This window comes from Solenopsis invicta, chromosome 8 (genome assembly GCF_016802725.1).
Source record: "Solenopsis invicta isolate M01_SB chromosome 8, UNIL_Sinv_3.0, whole genome shotgun sequence".
NCBI classification, from domain to species: Eukaryota; Metazoa; Arthropoda; class Insecta; order Hymenoptera; family Formicidae; genus Solenopsis; species Solenopsis invicta.
This window is the reverse complement of record NC_052671.1, coordinates 14,941,274-14,960,059: the sequence shown is the minus strand read 5'-3', so window position 1 is coordinate 14,960,059 and position 18,786 is coordinate 14,941,274. Positions and strand designations below refer to the sequence as shown.

The window sequence follows — 18,786 nt, the reverse complement described above, 5'->3', positions numbered from 1 at the left end:
GTGAGATAATGTAAAACCTTCTTGTCTCATCCTCAAAATGATTAGCTGTTAGCGCTCGCAGATAATACCATTTTTGCGATTACTTCCTGATTCACTAATAATTTTCTATTTTTTGTAGGAGTGGTTAGTCAGCAAATAAATTAACATATTGGAATACTTTTTTCAAACACGATTGCAATTACTAAAATAATTTAAAGCGTAATTTAATTAAGAGTAAATTAAATTATTACAACTTATTTGAACATTATTTAAATTCATATAGCTTTAATACAGTTGCCTGAAAAATATAGAAGAATAGACATAATGTTGTATACATCAAATTACAATTACACGATCATTAGTAACATTTAAGTTGTAGCCGCAAGATAATTAAAAAGTACATTCCTCTTATAAAAATATTATTAGATTTGAGAAGAAACTGTGAGAAAACAATCCGTTTTCAAAATTGTATGCTAATCCAAATAACCTCTTTCAATGTTCTAATATTTTTTTATATATTAGTGGGTTAATAAGTAAAATTGTTTTACGGTTCTTATCGATACAATACAAATAATAACACGTCGAGGGAGTCTGTTTACGTCTCATTCCATCGGATTAGAATCGTGATTGTTTGTAGTCCATTCATGCTTCGTTGTTATAAATTCGAAACAAGTTCCACGGTGTTGTCCATATTAAGTGAATCTGCACACATATATACACAAATATATATATAATAAATTGAATTGCGAAATTTAAGAATACAATAACACTATTAGTAAAACAAAATAATTCTTTAGTTGTTCTGTCTGATAATTAGATGAAATTATTTAATTTTGTTACTTACATAGTAATTAGATGGATTTAATGCAAATTACACTCGAATTAGAAAATGCTTGACCAGTATCTCGAAATATAAGACTTTCTGTCAATTATTAATGTGTTCATAATTGAAAAGGAATAGCAAATAAAAATTGTTCGAATTCGTTATAAAGATTCATGAGAAACTTTATTAATCTCAAATGAACGTAAAACATAAATATATACTCCGCATAAATATACAATATGTACGGTGAGATTGATCTTCTCAATTTAACCATTAGCTTTCAGTAAATCGACAATAATCTTCACGTGTTTAATATCTTCCTAACGGTAGTAGTCTTCGAATTTGTTGGAAGTGAATACTGTTCTCGATCAGAAACGATACAGCTAAGATTTTAATTTGACGGCTGGATGTTGATAAATCGACGATGATCTTCGTGTGTTTAATATCTTCCTAACAGCAGTAATCTTCGAACTCGTTGGACGTATTTACTGTCTCCCGATCGGAAATTATACAACCGATAATTTAATTTTACTATTAGCTCTTGGCAAATCGACGATGATCTTCATGTGTTTAATATCTTCGTAACGGGAGTATTCTTCAAATTTGTTGGAAGTGAATATTGTTCGTTGATCGGAAATGACACAGTTAGGATTTTCAAATACACTTTTCTTCAGTTCTAATTTTTTTATAAATCCTTTCGAGGTTGCCTTCAATGGATAAGCCATGCAAATTTTGTAAAGACAACGATTACCGCCAGAATGTGCTTACAACTTTTGCTCGTAAATTAGCAAATCATATACAATCAATATGGTAAGTATACGGAGTCGTAATTCTTTAATCAGAAGATGCAAAAAAATCTTTTTTTTCACAGTTTTCTTATTGACGAGAATACATTTTAAGCAGTTATAGATACACTCTTCTATTTTTTCACATAAAATAGGAATATAAAACACTTGTTTGAGATTTTCTTCAGACATCTGGATTGCAAAATGGCCCTTCTCATGAGCACATTTTATGATCGACTTGCATTTATTTTGACTTTACTAGTATAAATGAGTCATAGGTTTCAACTGAGTAAACTGAGTTGTTGCGCATATGGTCTTCATAAGGAGCGTTTCCCAAGTGTCGCTTGATGACTTATATATCTTGGTCAAAGTTTTGAGTTTTCTTAATGTTTGAAGTAATATCATAGCTAACCACATGTATTGCTGGGTGCCTGCTCAGAGAATCCATATGCTCCATCCTATGATGTCCTATTATGTAAAATTTTGGAGAAACAACAACCATCGTGCAATTTGATCTGTTAAATCTTTTTTACGTATGGTCTGCTGAAAAACTGAATAGTCAGTTACAAATTTGAAACGTTCTCCCATCAGATGACCTCGAAACTTCTTTAAAGCTTCCACCGCTAGTGCCACAAGTTCGTAACTCGAGTGTCTTCTTTTAGCATCGGTCGTCTTCTTGATTGTAAAGTACACAGGATGCAACTAATTATCTGAGAGTGCTTTTTGCAATAAAACTACTCCATAATCATTTTGACTAGCGTGCGTGTGGATTTTGATTTCTTAATTGCGATTGCAAATACTTATGGTTCTTCGGAAAAGCATCTTTGAGCCTCACGAATGCATCCTGTTTTTTACTCATCAAGTCAAACCGAACTTTTGCATCTTTCTTTAATATATCACTAATAGTTTCAACAATGTTTGAGTAACATGGGAAAACTTTTGAAAGAGGTAATCCTATAAGATCCAGAAAACTTTGAACGTCTTTTATATTTAGTGACTTAACTACCGCCTTAGTCTTATTATGTGACAGATGTATTTTGACATCTTCTCTGAAATGTCCCAAACATTCAATGCGTGTTTGCAACAACTTGCACTATTTTTGTTAATCGCGAATTCATATTATTTCGATCTCCGTAGAACCAATTTGAGATTAGTAACAGCAGTCCTTCATTGGGATCTGAGATTATTAAACTCATCAAGCTAATCCCTTTCCGATCAGGACATTAAAAATCAGGTTTGTAATGCGTTGAAATAAACCGATAAATTGCAGAAACCAAATGGCATTTTTAGAAATAGTTATTGGCCATTATGTGTCACAATCAATGTGTACTTATGTCATCCTTATGAATCGAAACGTGAGAAAATCCTTTTTCCACATCAATAAAGCTCAATATTCGAGCATTTGGCAATAGGTCCAAAATAGTGGAACCTTCGATTAGTGGAAACAAAGTGGTCCTTGACCTTCACTCTATTTAATGCTGTGTAGCCTATACAAATTGTCGGCGTTTTGTCTCACTTTCTTACTACCACCACTTTATTGGCATATCGGACAAACAGGTTTCTACTATTTCTTCTTTGATTTTGAAATCTCTCTTATTTGTAAGTACATATACTACTTTGATGGCAATTGGCATCTTCGTCTTTATTTTTTCTTATATTTTTAATTCTTTTTTAATGTTTTATACTTTTTGCTCAATACAAAATACTTTGTTCGCTGTATTATCACTTATGCCATTTATAACGTAGTGAAACATGATTTCTCTTTAATTTTATCTCTACTAGCAATCTCTCTCAAGACTAAAAAATATGTTTGCACCGATTCTTCTAACTTAATTGTTCTCTTATTTAGTAAATTGAATCATTCGTAAATATTTGTTTTATCATTGAATTCTTTTTTCAGCGTCTTCTTTAATTTCTTCCAAAACGATATACCTTTTCAGCATGAGTAAATAATTTAGCAGTAGCTTTTAACATTTTTTTTGCAAATATTAACTTCTAAACGTCCGCCCACTCAATCAGCCCATTCCATTTTTTTACATCTATTATCCAGTGTTCAACCGTATGTTTGTCGTCTCCACCACAGTATCTGACAAAATTCTTCACGTCTCTAAACGTTTTCGTGAATAAAGTATTTATTGTTTTGGAATTTATCTGTCGTTCGTCATATTTGTTTTCAATTTCATTTTTTACGTCTATATCATCTTTGTTTTCATCATTCTCATATTTATTCTTTCTTCTGTTTTGGTTTACTATTTTGCCGCTCTTCTTTCTTCATTATCTTACGTCTTCATTTTTTGTTTATTTTGTTCCACTTGCATTTCATCTTCTGTCATTACTTGACTCCTCTACTTGCGTATCGCTATTCTACGTGTCTTCCTCTTTACCTGATTTTTCAACGACTTTAGTGAATTGAGATCTATCAAGGCGTCACATAACTCAGTGAGTAATGATAATGGTATCGATGTCGATTCAACATTTATTGAATATCAAAATCATCAAAATGATATTGTTTTGACATTGATTCGATAAATCATATTTCTCACTGAGAAGCGTTAAATAAATTCATACTTTGTCCCTGAGTACTCGAGCGTTAGAACGTTACATACAACGACTAAATCTGCAAAATTAAGATTAGCTTCTATGATATCTTTACTTTATACTCACCTGAGCCTATATCGAGTAAGAAGCCTGTATATATTCGAAGCCGTTTTTTATTATTTTTATTTTCGTCGTGCTAAAAAACGACTGTATGCAATGCTTTAACCATCTATGTCCGAGTTCATTTTGAGGTTATTTGCTTTTATCGCAATCTGATCAAGCCTCTACATCGATATATCTAATAATGATTCGCACCAGAATATTTAGCTTTAATGCTGGTACTGGATTGAGTTTTTCACCTTTCTTCTTCGTGCGAACATGACAATAACTCCTGAAATCTTCTATCGTCTTCGTCTGCCGCCTTAGTTGTCCTATTGTCGCAGATTATATTTTATGTAATATTATGTGTTTCCGATCTCCTCTTGACATTTTCACGCAGGCTATCATGGACGAGGTTCCAAATTGTAGGATTTATTGTAATTATAACAATATTTATTACAAAAACAGTATTTCATATACGTGTGGTTAATGTAACGTGTGTAGAATATGAGTTCGAGTCTTGTAAACTTGTTCAATTTCACGTTCATGTTACCCAAGTCATAACAGACTCTCATCAACTTTTTCCACCGCACGCACATCGGTATCGGTATTATCAAGCAGAGCCAGCAGCCACACAATAAAATAATTACCTATGTTGCCTTTGAATTTCTATAATATTACGTTTGCCAACTTGGACCAGGCTGTGGATCGTCAATATTTGTGTGTGCGTGTGTACTTTCATGATCCTCTTCAGATACTGATTTAGTCATTACATGTGTGGTACTTCTTTGAATGTTTAAAAAAGTCATTATCACCATACTTTCATGATATTTCAACATATGTTTCATTAATTTACCTGTACCTTGAAATATATTCATACTGTAAATGCATTTGTCAACAATGCATCTTATTCGAGGAGGTACTGTGTGGCATACAAAATATGGCGAAAGATTAAGGCGCCTAATTTCTTCATCTATTTCATATCGTATTTCATGTATTAGTTGTTTATGACGATACAGCAAGTGATTTTCAAATACTTGCAAAATTGAACCTTTGCAGCGTACTTTACAGATATTACATTTAGCATAAGGCCTTCCATCTGGCTTGAAATATCGCCATATCAAGTTATCGGAATTTTTCCATGGCAATTCTTCAAGATTTTGTGTCTTTTGCGAAATTGAATCAGTCTGTTGATTACTGGTACTTGTACTGGTACATCCGTTGTCTTCTGCGGCTAATGATTGTATACCATCATTACTGTTTTCAGCTGCTTGTTCTGATATTATATCTGTGTTATTTTGTGGCATAGAAATTCTTGTACATATACTTTTATGACATGTGTCAAAATGATATTTTAATCCTTTTGTTCCATGAAACATATTGAAAAAGTGACTGCAATTTCCAACATTGCATCTTATTCGAAGAATTACTGTCTCGAATTTAAAGTATGGTAATAGATCGAGACGCCTAATTTCTTCATCAATTTCACATCGCATTTCATCTATTGTGTATGTATGACAAGATAGTAAGTGATTCTCAAATAGTTTCAAAGTTGGATCATTGTAATAAGATTTACAAATAATGCATTTTGCAAAAGGATTTATAATTGGTTTGAAATATCGCCATACGAAGCTATCGGAATTGCCCCATGGCAATTCTTCAAGATTTTGTGTAACTTGAAAAATTGGATCAATCGGTTGATTACTGGTACTTGCACACGCATTGTCTTCCGCGGCTGTTGGCTGTGATGCTGTTCCGTCTGGATTTCTTTGTGCAATTCTAAGCTCCCTTGCAATATCATTTCTAACATGGTTGCACAAGTGATCTTCTAAGTAACCTATTCCATTAAATATGTTGACAATGCAATTGTCAGTATATTTACATCTTGCCTCAGAATCTCCTACGTCGAATGCAAAACATATTCCTAAATTGGCACGTCTAATGCTTTCACGTATTTCCGTTATTACTTCTGGATGTTCACGGGTCAGATGTTCCTCTAAATTTTGAACTTGATCACTAAGGCAGAATTCTTCACATAAATTGCATTTTGCTACTGGTGGTTTAAGTTGGGTGAAATAATTCCACACTAAATTTTGGGACATTGTTACTTAACATGTTATATTAATTATTTTACGTGTATATTGCTTTAAAGTGCCTTTATTGTTGCTTACTTCTAATTGGCGCCGTTAAGGGGTAATATTAGGTTAATTTCAAGGCCAAAAAAGTGGAAATTTTTTTTTATAAGATCGTAAGACCTTTTGAAACAATCGTTGATGCATTCAAATATATGTTTTTTACAAATAATTCGGTAATTCTTTATATTAACGTATCGAGAAATTAAAAAGTTATGAACAATCTCTTAGAAGCGTTTTGCAATGAGTATTTTAGTTGTGACATGATCATCTGAAATCAAAAAGCCTGACATATTTAGTTAATGTATAAGTTTATCTATTTTTCGATTATCTATTTTTTCAAAAACATTGTTTGCGAGTAAATCGCGTATGTTTAAAATCGAAGGTATAATTTTTCGACCAAAAATCGCTCGTTCTTTACCGATGAAAGAAATAGGCAAAAATAGCCACAATCGGATATTAGATATTTTAGTATCAAAGGAACCTAACAAAATATAGTTTCAAAAAAATCGCCTGTTTCAAATTGCTGATAAAATACCAGAAATATTCCTATATTTTTCTGAAAAATTGCTTTTTTGGCAAATTGCTGTTTTTGTGTGTTATGTAAATAACATTCTACCTAATTTTACGGTATTATTAAAATAAGAAACATTATATGCATAATTACGGGAATTAATATTAAGCCAACTTTTATGCTTATATTTGGAATGTTACGTCATTTGAGGTTTAATAATTGTTAAGCAAGCGGTTGTAAGAACAAATATAATCCTAATAATTAATTCAGAAAATAATTTAAGGTAATATTTATATTAATTACAATATTTTTGGAAAAATTTTGAAAATTAGCAATTATAAAGAAGCATACAATTTCTTTTTTTTTAAGAAGTACATTAATCCTATTTTTACACATTTATGCTTTTTGTTTCCGTCGTACTTACACTATCATAAACAGAAAGAAAAACTTTAAGGAGAGAAATTCACAGACAGAAACTAATACTAGTTTTAGTTTCTAATTTTATACGACTATTTTCTGATTATATTTTTCATTATCACAGATTTTCCACTAGAAAAGTAGTCGAACAATAATGTGACAACACAAATTAAACAAAAACGTCTTTTCAGTGCTTATATTTATTCGTGTGATTTTATATAGTTTTTATATCTTTCGAATTCATCAACTGTGCGCCAAATTTCTTCTTCAGTTAAAACACAGGTCTAAGTTGAATATGAATTAGTTATATTATATTTATTAAATTGAAATTAATTTAATAGTAAATGCTAAGTAGCATCTAAATATTAGAACCATTTTTCCTCTGAAAAAACTGTAGGGTAAAGTCGCCATTTACGCCGCGCTGGGATGTACGCCACAAATGTCAAAAGAAATAAAAGGAATAAAGATAGTTTGTTCACAACCGTTTTGTTATATGCTCTTATGCTATATGAATATTGTGTCTTAATTACAGTTCTTTATTGTTAACATTAATAAAAACATCGTGAATTGAATTGATTTTTTTATGTAGAAGTAGCGAGATCGTTTATTAACATCTACTTATACAAATAATTGCTGTAGCAGATAAAAATGGCATAATGATTATTTCATGATATTTAAATGTAAAGCAATAGTAAAGTATTAAATGCAAGCAAGATACAAATGTATATCTCTTATATTCTTTAGTTTGATTCTTGTATATCTCACTTGTTCAGGATATATGGTATTTTCAGCAAGCGGGATTTATGCCGTAATACAGACGTTGCATGATTCGAAAGAAGCACTTGCCCTTATGTTGAGAAAACAAGGTGCACATATCTACACTCTGTTCACATTTGTGCATACTAATTTCTTCAATATTGCATTATTAATACTTTGTATATAAAATTACTGTTCTTATTCCCTAATATACTTTGTAAACACGTTTTGTAAGTCATTATGTTATTTCATATTATATTTGAAAATGTTATTTGTAAATTATCAATGTGCCGTATATCTTACACAAGTAGTCGTAAATCCTACCCTTTTTTTATATGAGAAAAATAAAAAAGTTTTTTAAATTTTTTTTTCAGGTATAACAAAAAAAATATCTCATATTAAAAAATTCTTTATAATAGTAAACAGTATGAAGTTTTCATTGGTATAATTTATTTTCTTTAAACGTAGAAAAAAATATTTGATAAATTAAATTTTTAATAGTTACGTCATATAAACCGATTTTATTCTAAAGAATTTATTGCGAAAAATGTTGTCTCAGCCAGAGTTCAAAACTTGGAGCTCCTGAATCTCCGGTACGGCTGTCTTAGCCAATTCTACCAATAATAAAATAAAATTACACGAACAAATATAAGCACTAAATACTAGCTACGGTCGTTCAAGGTGTTCTCGTTTAAGTTGTGTTGACAGATTTTTAACTCTATTTTGCTATACTCCGATTTGTTCAACTCCTAAAGTGTTATCTCGTTTTATAATTAACTTTTCCTGTAAATTGTTATAAATTCAAATATTTTTAATAATTCTTTTGATGTGCTGTTATCTTTTGTGCATGGTATTTAGATTATATATTTTTAATTTTTATTACAGCTATGAAATTTTAATTTGAATGGAAGACACCAGTCAAAAAATCGCGCTGCCTCAAGGATAGGAATATAGCAAACTGCGGACTTGGAAATAAGTGTGGCGAGCTAAAGTTAGGAAATTGTATCATAAAACTGATAACTTTGATATTAATGAGGAACGACTATAGTACAATATGTTTTGTGAATTTTTCTAATAAATTGTTCTACCTCTTAAAAAAGAAACCGAAAAAATCAGTGGAAAAATAAAAAAAAATCAGGTTTTTCTCCGAGCCTTTAAAACTACACTACAAAATTTTATTTTAACCGTTGCAACGTTTGTCGAAATATTTTAGTTACTGATTTTGAAAGTACTATTGTGAGAAAAACGTGTTTAATGTTTCCAGTTAAGTTTCCAACAAAATAAAATACAAATTTTGTAACTTACATGGATTCATCTATTCCAGAGTCAAATAGTAAGTTCTTGAAATCGGTTGCTGCCTCCAAACTTTTAATTTCTACTTGTCGTCAAGGTGCTCGTGCTTCTTGAGTCCTCTACTGCGCGCCGAGATCCGAAATTTTAAAGTGCGTAATGATTTCTTTTTCAACACATCTGCAAGCATTCAAACCATTACGCATTTAATACAATAATTTGAAATATTTTAAGAAGTACAGCATTTCTTTCGATAAACATACCGGATGATATAAACAACTGTTTCTACAGTTTTCTTCCCGATTAGAATGATTTTATGGTTAATATTCCATTTTAGTTGATAAAAGCTTTGGTTGTTATTTTAGGTAATAGATATAAAATTTAATATCTGTAATCTATAGATTAATTTTCTGATACAATTACGTGCTTTTGCGTTTTTTAATTTTTTTGCCGATGCACTAGAACTTTCTTCATCATATTATTTTTGTTTCGAATTCACAGGTCTTCTTTCTTTTGCCTTTGATTTCCTCAGGTTAATCGATTGTCTCAAATCTCTAGACTGTTTTCTAGATGTTCAACCCGTAATAATAAATAAAACAAGAGTTCACAATGTAAAATGCTGCGTTATAATTTTCGAGTTCACTGCTCGACTACTAATGCTCTACTTCTCGTATTACCATCTGTCTTTTTCCTAGGAAGTTCAAAGAGTCACTACATTTCTATTTCTGTATAGCCGTTATTTACTAATACACATATAAACTGTACAGATATATTACACTCATACACTTGAAAGGAATTACTTTTGGGGCTCGAGTATTTGAGAGACTCGTCTACCTGTTGTACTCGTCTACCTGTGGGACTCGATAGATTTCCTATTATTTACTTTTCCGTCGTTCGAATCTATATGATGCTTGTTTAAACTCGCATTATTTTGTTAAATTTTGTCGGACCAAATTGCAATTTACAGAAAATATTTTTGAAAATTTGTACTTTTAAACCTTCTATTCCATGAAGGAATACAAAGAAAATAATATTATAATAGAATAATGTAATAAAAATAATATTATAATAGATTAATAAAATAGATTAATATTTTAATTATCAAGTGCATATTGTCCGAGGGGAAAACCGCTGATCAAAATTGTATACACTACTGCCTAGTGACGCCCAAAATTTTACGTAATGCTCAGTAATGCTCCAGTAATGTCCCCGTAATGCCCAGTAATTTTTGCCTAGTAATTCCTAAAATCTGTAAACCTACTGTCCTCAGCGTTTTCCCCCTCAATATTGTCTGTAAATTTATCGTATCTATTATAAAGTATAATTGATAAATCGCTACGTTTAATTTCTTCTTGAATAGTTTCTTTTATTTCTCTTTTAACATTAGAGTATTCCGTTTCAGATATCTTTCGAAAACAGACATTAGTAGAACCTACAAGGAACATCACAAATATTACATTTTGCAAAGGGCCACTCTTGTGGTGTGAAATACCTCCATGTCTTATATAGCAGCTAATTAATCTTCCATTAATATATTATTTCTTTGCATACATAAAAAAACCATTGCATCTTCGTTTATAATATATTAATATTGAAGTACCAATTGTCTTGTACGACATAGGTATACACCATGAAATATTTTAATTCTGCAATTGCAAAATATACATCTTGTCTCAGAAAATTCTACGTCAAATTCGAAATATCGTGACAACCATGTACATTCAATTTCTCTTCGTATTCCTTCCATTATTCGTGGATGATTCAGTAGCAAGTGTAATTCTAAATTTGTCTCATCTTCACAACTGTAATGTTCTCCACAATCATTGCAATTTACAAAGAGTACATTTAGTGGTACAAAATGGCGCCATACTAAATTATTAAAATTCCATTTGACATTATTATTCATCCTGTATGACTGATTATTTAAAGACCGTCGAGAAAAATTGCTATGATTATTACTGACTTCTAAGGACAATAAATTTTATTACAATTGCACTCGTGATATATTAACTTACTGAAAATATTATGCCACCTGTGAATATGTATTCGACAATGGTAGAAGAGAGGTCGTATCGATTTTCATTAGAACGTAAATGTTGGTATACAGCTTGAATCTGTCTATCAATTAAGCCTTATCACAGTTTTTCCAATTAATTAATATTTAAATAATTCTTTTAAATACACTGAAAGAAATTGTTTGGTGAGATCAACCAAAGTTTAATTAAATAGTGATTATATAAATTTTGTAGTTACTGGTACCAAAAACTTACTAGTAACATTTAACCAAATTTTGTATAGTTAGTTGTGATGAAAATAATTGTTTGATTAAAGCTACAAATTGTTTGGTTAAAGTAGCTATATATTTAGTAATTATAAACTAGAATCAATTCAATTGATCTATTTAACTAAACTTTAGTTGATTTTACTAAACATTTCTCTCAGTGTTTACCTTTACCAAATCAATATACGAGTATGTGAAATTAAAAACCAATGATTACTTATTACAACTTATCATCAAAGATCTGCCGCTAAATACTGTCAATATATATGATGAGTTTTTGTCAGATAAAAAAATTTTACTTATATTATAAATAATACTTTGAGGTATTGAATACTTTTACATAAATAATTGATTCAGAATATCAAGAGTAACAAAGGCTTTCTTTATTCTGTTAAATAGATTATTCTGTTAAAATTATTTTGAAATCTGGATCAAAATTTGTCAATTATTAATTAATATTTTTTAAAAATTATTTATTATTCTAACACTCGATATTTGAAGTGCTCACATTGCCAGAATTGAAAACAAATTATAACAATCCTTAGGCTGTGCGCATAATAAAAAATTATTAAATATTAGAAAGATACATTAGAATTTTAGAATCGATTTCCTTAATGAACACTATTGGTGAATATTGAGTTATATTGTGTTCTATATAACATATTTATATCTTAAATCTTGTTCGTATCCATTGTGCATTACGTTTAACATTCATTAGGGAAGCTGATTCTAAAGTTCTAATTCCCATTTCTGATCTAATATTTTTCCATTGTGCGCAGAGCCTCTCTTGAACTCTGCCAAGCGTACACGTCGTTTTCAACACGGGTGGGTCCACTCCTCGCAAGACTCGGTCACAAAAGCCACTCTCTTAGGGATGCCACACTACTTTATAGTTCCTTAAAAGCCAACTTACATTTGCAGACGTGCGTCACACTCGATATCGTGGCTTTCTTTTCAGGGAGCGCGGTACACGCGTGCACGCACACGTTGTGCGTATATGTGTGTAATACACACGCGGGTCGTTGAAGCGTCGTTACCGGCGCCGTACGTGCGGCACACCTCGGCGACGGCTAATGCATTTTTACGGGGGTTAAAATCATTTATAAGCTATAAATGGGGATTATCGTTGCGACGGTGCCCCCTTACGTCCCAATAAAACCACACTTTGTCCGGGCTAGACACGACCAGTCACTCCGGCGTCTCGCTCATACGGCCCGCTTTTATCTCTTATTTACAACTCTTTTATTCTCCGATTCCATCTCAATCAGGCTTTGACGTTGCCATCGTGACTGTGCCAGTCAGTCGGCAAGTTCGACGCCCTAAAAATAAGGTGGCCAAGATTAAGGTCGCATTTCTCTCGCGACACGTCTCGCACTGTCAAAGCGTGCGTGTTTCGCGGTAAACGCGCGTCCCGGCTAATTCGTTTTCTAATCCGACGAAATTTGTGCCATCGCGTACTCCAGAAGCGAGTCGTAATTCATGAGAGCTATGGGTTAAGAGAATTATGTAAGAATTTTGTTAAGTTCCAAAGTTACTTACTTCTTCAAACGGGGAATTTATTTCCAATCGTCTCTGCGCGTTGAACTGATGCGATGCCCGTTAACGAATGCCAGACGCACCTGTGAAAACGTGTTACCGCGATAAGCGCCCGAAATTTAAGAGAGCTGCTACGACCATAGACGAACCGGTGAACACGTGATTTGCGTGTGGAAAACCGGGACGGGAACGGCAGGTAAGGCGACTCGAATAATTTGTCACACACAATCAGTATATTTATATCACACTTGAGTGAAAAGATATCATATCACTGATCAAACTTATTATATTACTGATCGAGATAATCAATTCTATCGTTTTTCGCTTGCAGCTCTACGCTAACGGTTGCTTAACTTCTAGCAAAACAAATCTTACAATTATGAATAAGTGAATTTGCGGAAGATACCAGTACAAGAGACATTTTTAAAGAAGCTAACGTTAATGTTATCACAAATGTTTTTAAGAAATTGAAATAATGTATTAATTATAAAATTAATACTTTGAAGATCGAGTTACTCGCATTAGACAATACACGCTCAACTTTTGCTGTACGAAGCATAATTGAAACACGGCATTCTTAACCGATAAGTCAACAATTTATCTTAGGAAGGATTTCTTTTGTTTATTATCTACGAGAGAAAGTCGAGAAATCGTCTAAATCTTCAAATTTTCACAATAATGTCACTGCAAAGGAGTAAACTAAAGCAACTGTAACTTAAATAAAAAATTTTTAAACTACAAAAACTTGGCTCTGCTAGACAATCTAAATATGATCTAAATATAATGTTGTAAAATATAATAGTTATAGTAACTTAGAAAATTATAATGATTTACAATGTTACTTGTAAAAGGAACAAATGTTTAAAAAACTTAATCTTTAACTTACTTCGCGTAATTGCTTTTGTACACGTCTCATATCTTTCGAAAAACTCGTGTACCGCAAATGCTAATGTTTCTTATTACAGCTATAATTAGAATTAAAAAAAAAAAAACGTTTAAGTTCAAAGTTACACTGAGAAAAAAATTAGTAAAGAGAAGAAAGTTTCCTTAATTTTAATAAACCATGTGCACGCATTTTTCTAAAATAAGTTATTATATTTACTAAAATAAATAAGCTACTCTTACCTCGTATAATTTCTCATCCCTTACAGAAATAAAATTTACAAATGTTCATTTACAAATGTTCATGCGCAAGAAGATTTATCGCAAATCAAAGGATTTACTCCGAAACAGCTTTTGGTTGATTTGAGAAATCTGCAGGAAAGATATTATGGCTTTGATAATTAATATACAGACTGCGCGTACAGGCCTGAAGATATTGTTCCAGGAGTCTTGTAATTTTCAACGCATCAGAACGGGCTGCAGTTTCGCTAGCAGGCAACACAATCCAACCATTTATAACTCGTCTTATACTTCTAGATACATTGTACGGCGCATAGCAGGGTGCATACATACGGATGTGCACGTGCCATTCGCAGTAACTATTAGAGCCCGCAGCGGTATTGCTACCGCAATATTCAAATCCAAGCCACGATGGAGTAATGTCTGGTTCTCGTATAGATTGCTCGCCCTCGGGCGTACCGTGCGCGTTCTGCGAATCACAATAATTCCGATATTGCCTACCGTTTCCGCTGATGATCCCGCTAAATGCGATGCGACGAACTGAATTATAGCCGAGTACATACCTACCCGAACGATACGGATTTACAACCAAATGCCATATTAATAATACGGCGTAAAATATTTCCCGCTGATTTTTTATTTCATCCTGCCACGTCGGGAGTTGTGTGAACAAGGAAAATATAGATAATCTATGTGTACTTCTTGCGAAATAAATTTCGCAAACGCGCTTCGGGATAAGACATGTGTACAGCTTATTCTGACGCGATAAAAATTACAAGATTTTTATAACACTTATTTCAGACCTATACGCAAAATCTATCTATTAATTATAAACGTCGTGATGTCTTACGCAGATTTCTTATTTTTAAGCAAACTTTTTACAAACTGAATTTACAAGAGATTCTCTTCTATTTTTATGTACGATATACAAAATCGTAATTGGTGATGTAAACAACGAAAACTTTTTATATTTCTTATATTTCTAACGAGATATATTTATTTTACTTATTATACTTATTCTATAACTTGTTAAAACTTATTATACTTCTTCTCATTCTGAATTATACTTATCGTACTTTTAATATTATTCTTCTAATGAATTGTTTCGACATTCTATCATAAAATGTCCTGCAGAAGGCGCACAACGAGATTGTAAACCAAGTTTTTAATTCGACGCGTACGACATGACATCAATCAATGGAAGCAGAACCGAAAAGAGTGGATGGAACCAGAGTGGCACCGGCAGGCAGATGAATCTCTCTCTCGCATTGTCCGCGTTTGAATGAACACACGCCCCATCCCATCTTTCTATTTCTTCACGATTTTTCAGCGTTATTTTCGACGGCAAATATTATCATGTCGAACAATGTGATCGTTTTCAATGCCCCATTCGTCTCTATTCCGGTATTCCAATGTATGTACATACATACTTCGCTCAGATTGTAAGCTTCATTGTTTTCGGAAAATCTGCCACTAGCCATAGGTTTAAAAATGTTAATGTTTTAACATTTGAATAAACCGGAGAGAGTACTTAAGTCGAGATTACTTGATACGCTATTCAAAATCAATGCTACGTGATTATTAAAAGTCGACCAAATTGTGAGGCAACTATCACAGACAGCTAACAGATTTTTTTATAATACATGCAAATCAGTTTGCAATCAACATCACACGGATTTCAGTGCAGGTATGCATAATTATTGAGATTGAGGGCGATAATCAAACCAGAGAAAAAAATAGCGGAATCCATCTGGACAGGTTCTTGCCGCGGGCACTGCGAGACTGGAGCGCAAATCTGAACGATCGCTGAATATGCCATTGTTGCCGTTTTTTACTGTTATTAAAGTCAAACGCGTATCATCGATGTATTCAACGAAGAGTGTACAATAAGAAAACAATAATTCAATGAAAAATAAGCCACCTTTTAAATATTTCAAAATAATAAAACGCGCTATGAGGTAAATGTCCCAGTGACCGAATATATCCAAATATTTATCATATTAATCTTAAATGTGTTTTCTAAAAGATTAAAATTTAATTGCAATTTTTAAATATTTAAAGGTATTTATAAAGCATATTTATTTTAAATATTATAAAAATTAATAAAAAGAAATAAATTGGTTACAGAATTAGACGAGAATTTACATTTTGATGGAGTTATTAAAATATTTTCAAGGAACGTTACGTATTTGTTAAAATAACATTTTTACGTCTTTATTTTATAAAAAACGAGGACAAGCATTTAAGACATTAAAGACAAGCATTCTAAATTGTGAGGCTATTGATTCGTTCAGACACTTTACAAGTTTTTAATATTTTCGGAATAATTTAAAAATTTTTCACGTTTTTCTTAACAACATTTTATATTCTATATTTCAGTTAATCATATAATTAAATTATTTTATATCGCGAATCCTTACAAAAATTCAATCATGCTTATTTTATATCATTTACATATCCGGCTATATGTCCCAGGACATTTACTTTACGTTACATTTGAGAAAGTTCTCATAGATTAAAAAGGTTCAACAAAATAGCAATGTTTAATAGAGTTTGAAACAGGAAAGAATATATAAAAATGCTGAACATATTTTTCATCAACAGCTATACGCCACGAAGAGTGACGAGCGAGTCTTTGGAATGGCAGAAATTCGGGACGATAGGACAATTCTGACTCGTCTTCACGGAGACAACTTCAGCCAAAGGGGGGGAGGGAGGGAGCTGAAACCAAGAGGGATGGGGATGGATTGTGGCTCGATTCGGCAGCAAGCCCCCTCGGGGCACGTCGAGGATCGGGAGACGCGCCATTTCATTCGCAGACTGCCGATATCGCCAACCCCTTCCAAAATATCTCATTCCTAAACGCCTCGAGCTCTCGATGGATTACAAACCTATCTATTACTTCCCTGTCCCGACCCGCGTTTCACGTAGCGGCAGCCACGAATACGATACGCCGTCTCCTCTCCCATCGGGCCTTTCGGTAGGATTTCGAAGAGGAACCTCTTTTCGAGACAGATTGTAGATTGTTGGGAACAGAGCGATTGGTAAACGCGACGACTTCATTCATACGACGCACAAATTGTACGGGAAAGGGACTTTTAATTTTACATAATATTTTCTATACTCAGGATAGCGAAAATATAACGTACAAGTTTTTACATGACAATGGTTAAATATTTCTTTACAAGACAAAGTAGGAGAGTGTTGCTGAACTCGTACTGATCTCCTAAAGCATACATCTTCAACGTTTTACATTTTTACTTATTGTTAATATAAGCAGCACAGTGACAAAAATATGTAAGAATAAGAGATAAATAATATAAACAAAAATTTAATAAGTTTTGTGCAAGTTATCAGCATTTTTAATTCTGGTGCAAATTTTTTATTAATATATATAAGCTGATAATAACGTGATTATGCAATTTTATCTTAAATTGTTATATTTTTATAAAAAAAGACTTGTTGTAGAATATTTTACATTTATTACAAAAATAAAATCGATATTTTTATAAGCTCTATCAAGTTTCTCAATTGGTATCCCACCACAAATTTCACTACATATAAATGATACTAATGTAAGATTGATAAGTCGTAACAGTAAAATTAATAATTAGAATGAATAAAAATATGTCAAATGCAAAAATAAATTCAAGTTTTATTTCGGTATCTTTACTTTTAATATTATTAACAGTTACTGAATATTTTATCACATTTTTGATGAATTATTAATAAAGTATTAGTTAACGATTCCTTATGTTTTTAATCCTCCGTGGTCCAACATTTTTTTTGTGTGTGTGTTCTCCTAATCCAATCGGGACGTTAACAGTGTTTTCAAAAGAGTTCTGGAATCTAAAATATCTGAAAAAATTCTGGTATACTCTTCCATTCCAAAATGCGATTTCACAGTTGTCTGAATCTGATCGTTCTGCGAGTTTAAAACTGAATAATTCAAAATTGGAAATTTGTCTGAGTCTTCAAATTCCCAGTTAGACCACGAAGAGTTAATTATTTTAATTCATAAAAACAATATTTTTTCAAAGACGATACGATATAAAAGATCAGGTACGCTTTAAGCGACCAGTTTTCTAGTCACATCTTTCACGTGTTGTAGAAAAGCTTATAAAAAATTAATTTATTATTACTATAAAAGGTTTAATAGATGCCTGAGGCTATACTTTCGAGCTTGGATTTGCATCCAATACAGTACCGAGCGCGAAATATAATAAAAAATAACTCAATTGGCACGTATTTGCCAACTCTCTCTTCTATGTCAAAGCACGTTTGCCTAAATTTCTCACTTCGCCCTTTTTTCCCTGTTAAAAAATCATTAAGAAACAGTTCGTGATTGCGACGCGTTATTAAGAAGCGAAGTATTTTCATGTGCAACAATGATGCTGAATCTTTTATCGAAATGATACTCTTTTGTTATTCTTAAGGCGCGAAGGTTACTTCCTTCGAGACGTCGCTTTTTCCAGCCGCGGCGGGCGTCGCATCGACGCGGTTCGGTTAGCCGG

The 18,786-nt window shown here is 32.3% G+C and overlaps 1 protein-coding gene and 1 long non-coding RNA gene across 2 annotated transcripts; both read right to left on the bottom strand.

The window, feature by feature from the left end:
- Positions 1 to 265: 265 nt before the first annotated feature.
- On the bottom strand, positions 266 to 13,330 carry LOC105198133. Its single transcript, XR_850856.3, has 3 exons — positions 13,154 to 13,330; positions 9,349 to 9,513; positions 266 to 681 (listed from the first exon to the last, which is right to left on the bottom strand). It is a non-coding gene; the product is annotated as an uncharacterized LOC105198133 (long non-coding RNA).
- LOC120358424 lies at positions 688 to 6,618 on the bottom strand. Its single transcript, XM_039452698.1, has one exon. The coding sequence runs from the start codon at positions 6,324 to 6,326 to the stop codon at positions 4,902 to 4,904; it is 1,425 nt and encodes a 474-aa protein (XP_039308632.1). The 5' UTR covers positions 6,327 to 6,618; the 3' UTR covers positions 688 to 4,901.
- Positions 13,331 to 18,786: the final 5,456 nt, after the last annotated feature.